Source organism: Zonotrichia leucophrys, chromosome 13 (genome assembly GCF_028769735.1).
Source record: "Zonotrichia leucophrys gambelii isolate GWCS_2022_RI chromosome 13, RI_Zleu_2.0, whole genome shotgun sequence".
In the NCBI taxonomy this organism is placed as follows: domain Eukaryota; kingdom Metazoa; phylum Chordata; class Aves; order Passeriformes; family Passerellidae; genus Zonotrichia; species Zonotrichia leucophrys.
In genome coordinates, this window is record NC_088183.1 from 15,888,012 (window position 1) to 15,900,878 (window position 12,867).

Here is a 12,867-nt window from a genome sequence, read left to right on the forward strand (position 1 = left end):
CCGTTGCCGGCCCCGGCTGTCTCGCTGCCTTCGGGATCGCGGCCGGGCCGAGCGGCAGCGCGGGCTGCGGGCGGCGGCGGCTGCAGTCCCAGCGCGCACCGCTGGGTGGTGCCGTCGGCCAAGGCGGCGCCGAGCGGCTGCGGCAGCGGAGGCGGCCGGGGCCGGAGCGGCACAGCCCGAGCAAGCTCAGACCAGAACCAGACCAGCCCTGCCCAGCTCAGCTCAGTACAGCTCAGTCCAGCCCAGCACAGCCGGGCGGAGGTGGCAGCGTCTGCGGCAGCGAGCGCTGCCCCGTGTCATCCGCTGCCGGCACACCCCGGCTGCGTTCCGGAGCGCCGACCGGAATCTGAGAGAGCGAGGGAAGGCGCCCGTCCCGCACTTCGCCGCTCTCCGCCCGCAATCGCCCGGGACACCCGCCGCGACACCGACACCGACAGCGACACCGGCCGCCGCCGCCGCCGCCGCGCCATGGCGCTCGCAAGGCAAGTGCTTTGTGTGTGTGCTTTGCTGGGGCTGCCGCTCGCTCGCGCCGAGCCCATCCGCTACTCCGTAGCCGAGGAGGCGGAAAGCGGCTCCCTGGTAGGCGAGCTGGCCGAGGACGCGGGGCTGACGCCGGCGCAGCTCTCGGCTCGCCGCGCCCGCCTGGTCTCGGAGGACGGCCGCCAGCATTTTCGCTTGGAGCGCGCCTCCGGCCGCCTCGTCGTGGCGGGGAGGCTGGACCGGGAGCAGCTGTGCGCCCAGTCCGACACCTGCATGCTCCCCTTCGAGCTGCTGCTCTCCGACCCCCTGCAGTTCTTTCGGGTCGAGGTAGATCTGGAGGATATCAATGACCATTCTCCCGTATTTCCTAATGGTGGAGTGACTTTTAAGATCCTGGAGACAAGCGAGCCTGGGTCTCGTTTCCCACTGGATGTTGCTCAGGACGTAGATATAGGCAGCAACACAGTTCAGGGCTACAACATTTCTCCCCAGAACGAGTACTTTACTGTGTCCTATGGGACAAGAATTTCAGGCCAGAAGTATCTTGAATTGGTCTTGGAAAAGCCACTAGACAGAGAGGAGCAGGCAGAGATGGGTTTCAGTGTTATCGCCGTGGATGGAGGCTCTCCTCCCAGAAGTGGGGCCACTGAAGTGAAAATCGTCATTATAGATGTAAATGACAATGCTCCCATATTCACAAAAGAGGTGTACATTGCGAAGATTTTAGAAAACACTCCAGAAGGCTCTGTGGTGCTGACTGTATTGGCAACTGATCAGGATGCAGGAGTTAATGGGGACACCTTCTATGAAATCAGCCAGGCAGTGGGCGAGAGCAAATCTGCATTTGTGATTGATCCAATAACTGGTGAAATTAAACTCACAAAAACTCTGGACTTTGAGGCAGCACAAATGCATGAGCTCAGTGTAACGGCCACAGATGGTGGTGGCCTTTCAGCAATCTGCAAGGTGTTGGTGGAGGTGGTGGATGTGAATGACAATGCCCCAGAGCTGGTGGTCAGTTCCTTCAGCAGTCCCCTCCCCGAGAACACAGTGCCCGGCACGGTGGTTGCCCTGTTTACAGTCAGGGACCGGGATTCTGGTGCCAACGGGAAGATCTCCTGTGCTCTGCAGGATCAGCTCTTCTTCTCCCTGCGGCCAGCCTACAAGAATTACTATGAGCTGGTGACAGTGAGCGCGCTGGACCGCGAGGAGACGCCTCAGCACATCCTCAGTGTGACGGCAGCAGATGCGGGCTCGCCTCCTCTCACCGCCACGCACACCTTCACCGTGGACATCTCCGACGTCAATGACAATGCCCCCGTCTTCAACCAGACCTCCTACACCATGTACGTGCGTGAGAACAACGTGGCCACGGTGTTTGTGGGAGCCGTGAGCGCTGCAGATGCTGACGTGGGGCTGAATGCCAAGGTGACCTATTCCCTGGCAGCAGAGCAAGGGCCAGAGCGGGCCTGGTGCTCCTGCATCTCGGTGAACTCGGAGAAGGGACACGTGTTTGTGCTGCGGCCCCTGGACTACGAGCGCTTGAGGCAGACCGAGGTGACAGTCAGTGCCTCTGACTCGGGCTCTCCTCCGCTGAGAGCCAACGTCACCGTGCGCCTGGTGGTGCTGGACGAGAACGACAACGCCCCGCTCGTGCTCTACCCGGCCCAGGAGAGCGGCCCGGCCTCCAGCGACCTGGTGCCCGTGTCGGCCGAGGCGGGCTACCTGATCAGCAAAGTGGTGGCCGTCGATGCCGACTCGGGACAGAACTCGTGGCTCTCCTACCACCTGCTCAGGGCCACCGACCCAGGCCTGTTTGCCGTGGGCCTGCAAAGCGGCGAGGTGCGTCTCAGGAGGCCGGTGACAGAGAGAGACAGCGTCAAGCAGAAGCTGGTGGTGCTGGTCAGAGACAACGGCAAGCCCCCGCTGTCAGCCACGGCAGCTCTCAGCGCTCTCCTGCTCAAGGACTTCTCCGACGTGCGCCTGCCACACAGCAGCCCGGCCAGCGAGGATCAGGCCGCTGCCTCCCTGACCACCTATTTAATCATTGCCTTGGTCTTTGTCTCCCTCCTCTTCCTCATCTCCACGGCAGTGCTGCTGGCTCGCAAGGTGTGCAGGAGGAAGGAGCTGAAGGCTGGCCATGTGCTCTATGCTGCCGACACCTTGCAGAGCGGCCTGGCGGATGCGGCCGCTGCAGGGACCCTGCCCCGCGCCTATTGCTACGAGATCAGCCTCACCACGGGCTCGGGCAACAGCGAGTTCAGATTCCTCAAGCCCATCCTGCCCAGCCTGCCCCCACAGCACTGCGCCGTGGGCCAGGGCTCCGATGAGGAACAGGATTTCCCCGGTGTCCCTGTCAGCAGCGAGGACATGGCCCCAGACAATGCTGGCGCTCTCTCTGCGGGACAGTTCAACGCTCTTTCCTTTGACTAGCTGGGGTCTGCACAGACTGACGCTTCATGGATCTTGGAAGTAGGGGATCCAGGCGGGAGCATGTTGCAATGATTCCTTATAGATATTTTTATTTTTCATTGGTTTGGCCTGCTTCCTGTAAATTCTCTTTGAAATACTTGTCTACCACTACAAAAACCAATAGCGAATATAAAAGACGCCATGGTTCCCTCACTTTGTCTGTGCTAGGTTTCACCTTTGCTACTGACTTTTCTGACAGGCTTTATGTATGTGATTCGCCCTCAATTTATGATCAGCTTTTTCTTGCTCTCTGACAGGACAGACGATCTTTTTTTTCTGATCTTCAAGACTATACAACTGTTACCAAAACTAGTCTTATCCTCAGTAAAATGCAAAAATGATTTTCTCACCTCTGGAAATCATGGAATTTGTGTGTACTGTGTCACAATGCCACGTGAGATCTAGGCCCTTTTTGGCCTTGATTCTGGATTTCTTTTTCTGAGATATGAGCTCTGTCTGCAGATATTGAATATCTACATATGCTTCAGAATTGCTGCCTGGGGAAGCAGGGAGTTGCTCCCACCCAGCCATTAGAACAGGCAATGAATGCTCAACAGGGAAGGACGTGATTCGGACACTTTCACAACACATCATCCTTATCTAGCCAGAGTAGAGCTGCAAAATGCACAACATCTTCCTTTGGCTTATAAGAAGGACGCGGGTGTTCAGTCAGGTCAAAATTGCTTGGGAAATATAGGAGACAAAGAGTGTTAGGGTAGACTGCAGCTGTACAGACCTGTAGAAACATGTTCATTGTCACTGGATGGATTTAAGGAAAAATCCAGATATACTGAAACAGAAGTTTTGCAAGATACGGTTAAGAAGAGCTTAAAAAAAAAAAAAAAATTGAGTTTAGCCTTCAATTGTTTTTCATGAATCCCAAAGTTTCTTGATGACATTAGAAAGCTGTCCCCACGTGATCTTTTGTGTTTGTGTCAGAGCATCTACATTGCCATGTGCACACTTTCTGCCCTGAAATGCACTGAGCACTGTACTGAGTGTGGTCATCTAGAGAAGGACTGCCAACCCATTTAGTTGTTTGAAAAAAGTCTGTGATGCATGAAATAATGAGAAAGCCTCCCTCAGGTGTAATGTGCAGACGTTATACAGCTTAAGGTTGTAAATTTGTATAACTCTGGGATAAGAAACTGAAAAATATGTTAGAGTAAAATAAAGTGAACACCTTTAAGTGGAGACAGAAGTTTTTGTAGACTCCTTCTTTTTGGCAAAGCTTTTTCAAGACTTTTTGGAATTGTGCAACTTACCTTCTCACTGTTCCCCCCGTATGCAGCAAGGTTGGGTGGGTAGTGCTCCTGAGGAAGGAGAGGCAGCCGAGAATGTTCATTGGCAGGCCGATGCTGTCACCATCGCCCTATCACTGTGCTGTCTCTCCTTATGAGAGACGAGACTCTGTGCATCTTAGGTTGAGCCTCGTCTTTGTGCTGCCCTGGTTGAGGCCGCGTTCCGTCCGGCCCCGGCTGTCTCGCTGCCTTCGGGATCGCGGCCGGGCCGAGCGGCAGCGCGGGCTGCGGGCGGCGGCGGCTGCAGTCCCAGCGCGCACCGCTGGGTGGTGCCGTCGGCCAAGGCGGCGCCGAGCGGCTGCGGCAGCGGAGGCGGCCGGGGCCGGAGCGGCACAGCCCGAGCAAGCTCAGACCAGAACCAGACCGGCCCAGCCCAGCTCAGCTCAGTTCAGCTCAGACCAGCCCAGCTCAGCCGGGCGGAGGTGGCAGCGGCTGCGGCAGCGAGCGCTGCCCCGTGTCACCCGCTGCCGGCACACCCCGGCTGCGTTCCGGAGCGCCGGCCGGAATCTGAGAGAGCGAGGGAAGGCGCCCGCCCCGCACTTCGCCGCTCTCCGCCCGCAATCGCCCGGGACACCCGCCGCGACACCGACACCGACACCGACACCGACACCGGCCGCCGCCGCGCCATGGCGCTCGCAAGGCAAGTGCTTTGTGTGTGTGCTTTGCTGGGGCTGCCGCTCGCTCGCGCCGAGCCCATCCGCTACTCCGTAGCCGAGGAGGCGGAAAGCGGCTCCCTGGTGGGCGAGCTGGCCGAGGACGCGGGGCTGACGCCGGCGCAGCTCTCGGCTCGCCGCGCCCGCCTGGTCTCGGAGGACGGCCGCCAGCATTTTCGCTTGGAGCGCGCCTCCGGCCGCCTCGTCGTGGCGGGGAGGCTGGACCGGGAGCAGCTGTGCGCCCAGGCCGACACCTGCATGCTCCCCTTCGAGCTGCTGCTCTCCGACCCCCTGCAGTTCTTTCGGGTCGAGGTAGCCTTGGAGGATATCAATGATCATTCGCCTGTTTTCCGAGAAGATCGAGTCAGTTTTAAGATCCTGGAAAGGAGTGACCCAGGCTCTCGTTTCCCAGTGGAGGTAGCTCGAGACCTCGATATTGGGAGGAACACAGTCCAGGAGTACATAATCTCCCCCAAGAACGAGTATTTCAGTGTTTCGTATGGGACTCGCAGTCCAGGCAAAAAGTATCTTGAACTTGTATTGGAAAAGGCACTAGACCGAGAGGAGCAGACAGAGATGGGTTTCAGTGTTATTGCCGTGGATGGGGGCTCGCCACCAAGGAGTGGCACTACCGAAGTGAAAATTGTAATTCTAGATGTAAATGACAATGCTCCCATATTCACACAGGAGGTGTACGAAGGGCAAATTTTGGAGAACATGCCAGAAGGCTCTGTGGTGTTGAGTGTACTGGCAACTGATCCAGATGCAGGAGTTAATGGGGACATCTCCTATGAACTCAATGAAGTCGTTGGTCAGAGAGACTCATTATTTGTGATAGACCCCAAAAGTGGTGAAATTAAAATGAAAAAATCTCTGGACTTTGAGGCAGCACAAACTCATGAGCTGACTGTGAGGGCTACAGATGGAGGAGGGCTGTCAGCAATCTGCAAGGTGTTGGTGGAGGTGGTGGATGTGAATGACAATGCCCCAGAGCTGGTGGTCAGTTCCTTCAGCAGTCCCCTCCCCGAGAACACAGTGCCCGGCACGGTGGTTGCCCTGTTTACAGTCAGGGACCGGGATTCTGGTGCCAACGGGAAGATCTCCTGTGCCCTGCAGGATCAGCTCTTCTTCTCCCTGAGGCCGGCCTACAAGAATTACTATGAGCTGGTGACAGTGAGTGCGCTGGACCGCGAGGAGACGCCTCAGCACATCCTCAGTGTGACGGCAGCAGATGCGGGCTCGCCTCCTCTCACCGCCACGCACACCTTCACCGTGGACATCTCCGACGTCAATGACAATGCCCCCGTCTTCAACCAGACCTCCTACACCATGTACGTGCGTGAGAACAACGTGGCCACGGTGTTTGTGGGAGCCGTGAGCGCTGCAGATGCTGACGTGGGGCTGAATGCCAAGGTGACCTATTCCCTGGCAGCAGAGCAAGGGCCAGAGCGGGCCTGGTGCTCCTGCATCTCGGTGAACTCGGAGAAGGGACACGTGTTTGTGCTGCGGCCCCTGGACTACGAGCGCTTGAGGCAGACCGAGGTGACGGTCAGTGCCTCTGACGCGGGCTCTCCTCCGCTGAGAGCCAACGTCACCGTGCGCCTGGTGGTGCTGGACGAGAACGACAACGCCCCGCTCGTGCTCTACCCGGCCCAGGAGAGCGGCCCGGCCTCCAGCGAGCTGGTGCCCGTGTCGGCCGAGGCGGGCTACCTGATCAGCAAAGTGGTGGCCGTCGATGCCGACTCGGGACAGAACTCGTGGCTCTCCTACCACCTGCTCAGGGCCACCGACCCAGGCCTGTTTGCCGTGGGCCTGCAAAGCGGCGAGGTGCGTCTCAGGAGGCCGGTGACAGAGAGAGACAGCGTCAAGCAGAAGCTGGTGGTGCTGGTCAGAGACAACGGCAAGCCCCCGCTGTCAGCCACGGCAGCTCTCAGCGCTCTCCTGCTCAAGGACTTCTCCGACGTGCGCCTGCCGCACAGCAGCCCGGCCAGCGAGGATCAGGCCGCTGCCTCCCTGACCACCTATTTAATCATTGCCTTGGTCTTTGTCTCCCTCCTCTTCCTCATCTCCACGGCAGTGCTGCTGGCTCGCAAGGTGTGCAGGAGGAAGGAGCTGAAGGCTGGCCATGTGCTCTATGCTGCCGACACCTTGCAGAGCGGCCTGGCCGATGCGGCCGCTGCAGGGAGCCTGCCCCGCGCCTATTGCTACGAGATCAGCCTCACCACGGGCTCGGGCAACAGCGAGTTCAGATTCCTCAAGCCCATCCTGCCCAGCCTGCCCCCACAGCACTGCGCCGTGGGCCAGGGCCCCGATGAGGAACAGGATTCCCCTGGTGTCCCTGTCAGCAGCGAGGACATGGCCCCAGACAATGCTGGCGCTCTCTCTGCAGGACAGTTCAACGCTCTTTCCTTTGACTAGCTGTGGTCTGCACAGACAGTGGCTTCATGGATCTTGAGAGGATGGAATCCAGGCTGGTGCATGAGGCAATGATTCTTCCTGATTATATTTTTTTTTCTAATATGTTTAAACAATTTTTTGTAAATTCTATTTAGAGGCAATATCTACCACTCCAAAAAGAATTATGAAGTAAAAGAAGCCAAGCTTCTCTCACTTATTAAGTAATTGGATTCAGCTCTGTCACTGCCATTTCTAACAGGTTTTGAGTGTGTGCTTTCCCCTCACATCTCTGCTCTTGTTTTTCTTACTGTCTGACAAGACAGAGGATCCTTTATTCTGAGCTTTGGACGATATCAAATCATATCCTCACTGAAATGAAAGAGCCCTGTTTTGTGCTTCAGGAAAGCTGGCAAGTTGTAAGTATTGAGTCACAACATCATGTGGGCACTAGGCTCTTTATCCCTGGATTTGGGTCGTCTCTTTATGAAATGTGAGGTCTGTGTGCTTTCCTTTTTTTTCTACCTGTGTCCATGCAGACATTGCATTTCTACAGATGCATCAGTAGTGCTGCCTGGTGAAGCAGGGATTTGCCCCCACCCAGCCACTGCAACACAAACAATGCCAGCTCAGGAGGGAAGGAGTTGATTTGGACCCTTTGACAACAGCAGTCTCATCTTCCTTATCTAGCAGAGAGTACAGACACAAAATGCACAACAAAACCTTCCATTGGCTTACAAGAAGGGGTTGGGTGTTCTGTCACCTCAAGATTGCCTTGAAAATACAGATGAACAAACAGTGTTATAGTAAATTGTAATTGAACAGAGCTGTAATATGTAACAGAAACATGTTCATTGTTATTGAATGCAATGAAGGAAAAATCCACAATTATTAAAAGACAATTATAGGAAGGTAGAGTCAAGAAGAACTTAAAAAAAGATGTTGTGTTTGCTCTATTCATTGTTGTTCCTGAATCCCAAGGCTTCTTGATGGGACTGGAAAGTTGTCCCCACATGATTTTCTGTGTTGTGTTAGAGCATTTGCATATCCATGTTTGCCCTTTCTCCCTCTAGCAACTGAAATGTACTGAAAAGTGTGCTGAGCCTGTTCCTTTAGAGAAGGACTGCCACCCCATCTAGAATAACTGCTTGTTAGAATAATGTCTGCAATGCCTGAAATGATCAGAAAGCCTCCCTTATGCTGTGATGTGCTGAAGTGATACAGTATAATGTTGTAAATTGGTGTAACTCTGGGATTAGAAAGAGAAAAATATTTTAGACATAAATAAAGAGAACACCCTGACTGCATTAGTGGAGACAGAATATTTTGTATAGTCGTTCTTTCTGGGAAGCCCTGTCAAGGTTTCCCAAAATTCTGGGAGTTACTTACATAGTGTGTCCTTTGTCTGAGGCAATGTTAGGTGTGTACAGCTCCTGAGTGGGGTGATGCGGCCAGGAGAGTGTTCATTTACATGCCAGTGCTGTCACCATCGCCCTATCCCTGTGAAGTTTTTCCTTTGGTAGAATGCGGCTTGGTCATTGTGGGCTGTGTATCGCCTTTCAGCTGCCTTTTTTGTGCTTCTGGAAAGCAAGGGATTTACGAGTACTGAGACCCTGTGTCCCATGGCACTAGACCCTTTCTTTTCTGGATTTTGGATGCCGCTGTCTGAGATATGTTCTCTCTGTGCTTTGCTTTCTTGTCACTATGACAAGACACTATAAGACAACCTTTCCTTTTCATTCATACATTGAATATCTGCACATGCTTCTGTAGTGCTGCCTGCTGAAGCAGGGAGTTGCTCCCACCCAGCCATTGCAACACAGGCAGTTACAGATCAGTAGGAAAGGAGGTGATTTGGACCCTTTGACAACAGCAGTCTCATCTTCCTTATCTAGCTCACAGCAGGGCCACAAAGTTCACAACAAAACCTTCCTTTGGCTTAAAGAAGGGCTTGGATGTTCTGTTCACACTGGATTGCCATGGAAATACGGCAGCACAAACAGTGTTAGAGTGGACTACAGAACTGAACAGAGCTGTAACATGTAACAGAAACATGTACCTTGTCAATGAATGCATTGAAGGAAAAATCCACAAATAATGAAACACAGTTATCGGAAAGTGGAGTCAAGAAGTGTTGGGAAGGATGCAAATTTGATAAGAAAGTCTCACAGATATGTGTGCTTGGCAGAAAGAGTTTTGAATGTAGATTCTGAAGAATGAAGAGAAATGAAAACAAGTTTTTATATAGAAGAAAAGAAGGATTGCTGAGCCAGTCTTACTGGATAACTAAGAAGGGAAAGGGTGTGTTAGTTAGAATGGGGGTTTATGGCTAAGAGCAAAGGATAAACCCACCTCAAACTTAAGATGTTTTTACCAAGCAGAAAAATACCACAGGCAAACAGACATGCCGATGTCGCAAATGGAAAAAATGTCTCAGAATTTTGCACAGCAAGAAAACTGAAAAACAAATTGTAGCTTAAGCTGTGAGAGACTAACTTCAAGTGATTGGAGATTAGTAACATGAATATGGTAATTATAGTAGTTATGATAGGCTACAGGTAAAAGTTAAGATATAGATTGGTTCTTGTATAAGGATGCTCAGCAAAGAAAGTGATGTAATGCATTGAAACCAAAATTAAAGGGTCTTCAGACTTGTCTGCAGCTGGAGATGACAGCAGTAGGCACAGGCCCTGATGGCTATGACCCTGGACTGTTGTAAAATCTTGGATAAAATAAACTGCACTTTGAAGAGCTGCCTGGAGTCCTTCGTCTCCCATTCAGGCTCTTACGAAGAAGAGCTTTTTAAAAAAGACATTGAGATTGCTCTTTTCATTGCTTGTCCTGAATCTCAAGATTTCTTGATGAGACTAGAAAGCTGTCCCTGCTTGATTTTCTGTGTTTGTGCCAGAGAATTTGCATTCCCATGTTTATCCTTTTTCCTCTGAAATGTACTGAGCATTCTATTGAGCCTGTTACTCTAGAAGACTGTCACACGCTCTAAAATAACTGGCTGTTTGAATAATGTCTGCAGTGCATGAAATACTCCAAAAGCCGGCCTCACTCGGTGTTGTGCTGAAGTGATACAGTATACCATTGCAAATTGGTATAAATCTGGGATTAGAAACAGAAAAAAAGGTGTTAAACTGGAAGAAAGAGAACACTCTGACTGCTTTAGTGGATGAAGAACACTTTGAAGAGGCGTTCTTTGTGGGAAAGAACCTTCAAGAATTTCCCCAAAATCCTGCGTAGTATTTCTCACTGTGTCTTTTGTCTGCAGCAATGTTGGGTGCGTACAGTTCCTGAGTGGGGAGATGCAGCCGAGAGACTGATCATTGGCATGCCCGTGCTGTCACCATCGCCCTGTCCCTGTGCGGTTTCTCCTCTCGTGGAATGCGGCTTGGCCATTGTGGGCTGAGCGTCGTCTTTGTGCTGCCCTGGTTGAGGCCGCGTTCCGTTGCCGGCCCCGGCTGTCTCGCTGCCTTCGGGATCGCGGCCGGGCCGAGCGGCAGCGCGGGCTGCGGGCGGCGGCGGCTGCAGTCCCAGCGCGCACCGCTGGGTGGTGCCGTCGGCCAAGGCGGCGCCGAGCGGCTGCGGCAGCGGAGGCGGCCGGGGCCGGAGCGGCACAGCCCGAGCAAGCTCAGACCAGAAACAGACCGGCCCAGCCCAGCTCAGCTCAGTTCAGCTCAGACCAGCCCAGCTCAGCCGGGCGGAGGTGGCAGCGGCTGCGGCAGCGAGCGCTGCCCCGTGTCACCCGCTGCCGGCACACCCCGGCTGCGTTCCGGAGCGCCGGCCGGAATCTGAGAGAGCGAGGGAAGGCGCCCGCCCCGCACTTCGCCGCTCTCCGCCCGCAATCGCCCGGGACACCCGCCGCGACACCGACACCGACACCGACACCGACACCGGCCGCCGCCGCCGCCGCCGCGCCATGGCGCTCGCAAGGCAAGTGCTTTGTGTGTGTGCTTTGCTGGGGCTGCCGCTCGCTCGCGCCGAGCCCATCCGCTACTCCGTAGCCGAGGAGGCGGAAAGCGGCTCCCTGGTAGGCGAGCTGGCCGAGGACGCGGGGCTGACGCCGGCGCAGCTCTCGGCTCGCCGCGCCCGCCTGGTCTCGGAGGACGGCCGCCAGCATTTTCGCTTGGAGCGCGCCTCCGGCCGCCTCGTCGTGGCGGGGAGGCTGGACCGGGAGCAGCTGTGCGCCCAGTCCGACACCTGCATGCTCCCCTTCGAGCTGCTGCTCTCCGACCCCCTGCAGTTCTTTCGAGTCGAGGTAGATCTGGAGGACATAAATGACCATTCACCAGTTTTCCGAGAAATCGAGTTACTTTTAGGATCCTGGAAATGAGCGAGCCAGGTTCACGTTTTCCTCTGGAAGTTGCTCAGGACCTCGATATTGCCAGTAACACAGTCCAGGAGTACATAATTTCACCCAAGAATGAGCATTTCAGTGTCTCTATGGAAGTCGTAGTAGTATGACAAATATGTTGAACTTGTATTGGAAAAGGCTCTAGACAGAGAGGAGCAGACAGAGATTGGTTTCCATGTTATTGCTGTAGATGGGGGCTCTCCTCCCAGGAGTGGAAGCATAGAGATCTCTCTTATCATTCTAGATGTAAATGACAATGCTCCCATCTTCACTCAGGAGGAGTACATTGGGAAGGTTTTGGAGAACATGCCAGAAGGCTCTGTGGTTCTGACTGTGCTGGCAACTGATCCGGATGCAGGAGTTAATGGGGACATCTCCTATCAACTTAGTGAAGCAGTGGGAGAGAGTGACTCTGCATTTGTGATTGATCCCATAAGTGGGGAAATTAAACTCACAAAATCTCTGGACTTTGAGGATACAGACCATCATGAACTCCGGGTGAGAGCCACAGATGGTGGTGGCCTTTCAGCAATCTGCAAGGTGTTGGTGGAGGTGGTGGATGTGAATGACAATGCCCCAGAGCTGGTGGTCAGTTCCTTCAGCAGTCCCCTCCCCGAGAACACAGTGCCCGGCACGGTGGTTGCCCTGTTTACGGTCAGGGACCGGGATTCTGGTGCCAACGGGAAGATCTCCTGTGCCCTGCAGGATCAGCTCTTCTTCCCCTGCGGCCAGCCTACAAGAATTACTATGAGCTGGTGACAGTGAGCGCGCTGGACCGCGAGGAGACGCCTCAGCACATCCTCATTGTGACGGCGGCAGATGCAGGCTCGCCTCCTCTCACCGCCACGCACACCTTCACCGTGGACATCTCCGACGTCAATGACAATGCCCCCGTCTTCAACCAGACCTCCTACACCATGTACGTGCGTAGAAACAACGTGGCCATGGTGTTTGTGGGAGCCGTGAGCGCTGCAGATGCTGACGTGGGGCTGAATGCCAAGGTGACCTATTCCCTGGCAGCAGAGCAAGGGCCAGAGCGGGCCTGGTGCTCCTGCATCTCGGTGAACTCGGAGAAGGGACACGTGTTTGTGCTGCGGCCCCTGGACTACGAGCGCTTGAGGCAGACCGAGGTGACGGTCAGTGCCTCTGACGCGGGCTCTCCTCCGCTGAGAGCCAACGTCACTGTGCGCCTGGTGGTGCTGGACGA

At 54.5% G+C, this 12,867-nt stretch overlaps 3 protein-coding genes across 3 annotated transcripts; all 3 read left to right on the forward strand.

Annotated features, from left to right (window-relative positions):
- Positions 1-4,146, forward strand: LOC135453749 (protocadherin beta-15-like). The gene has a single exon (XM_064725076.1). It carries the CDS (start codon positions 469-471, stop codon positions 2,911-2,913), a length of 2,445 nt encoding a protein of 814 aa, XP_064581146.1. The 5' UTR covers positions 1-468; the 3' UTR covers positions 2,914-4,146.
- A 300-nt stretch (positions 4,147-4,446) lies between these two features.
- On the forward strand, positions 4,447-10,759 carry LOC135453565 (protocadherin beta-15-like). Its single transcript, XM_064724753.1, has one exon. The coding sequence runs from the start codon at positions 4,880-4,882 to the stop codon at positions 7,322-7,324; it is 2,445 nt and encodes an 814-aa protein (XP_064580823.1). The 5' UTR covers positions 4,447-4,879; the 3' UTR covers positions 7,325-10,759.
- Positions 10,759-12,865, forward strand: LOC135453877 (protocadherin beta-4-like; the record flags this gene model as incomplete). Its single annotated transcript, XM_064725341.1, is given in 4 exon segments — positions 10,759-11,622; positions 11,625-11,763; positions 11,765-12,378; positions 12,381-12,865. Coding segments are annotated over 4 exon segments (1,635 nt in total), but the record flags the coding sequence as incomplete, so codon positions are not given.
- Between the last annotated feature and the right edge of the window lie 2 nt (positions 12,866-12,867).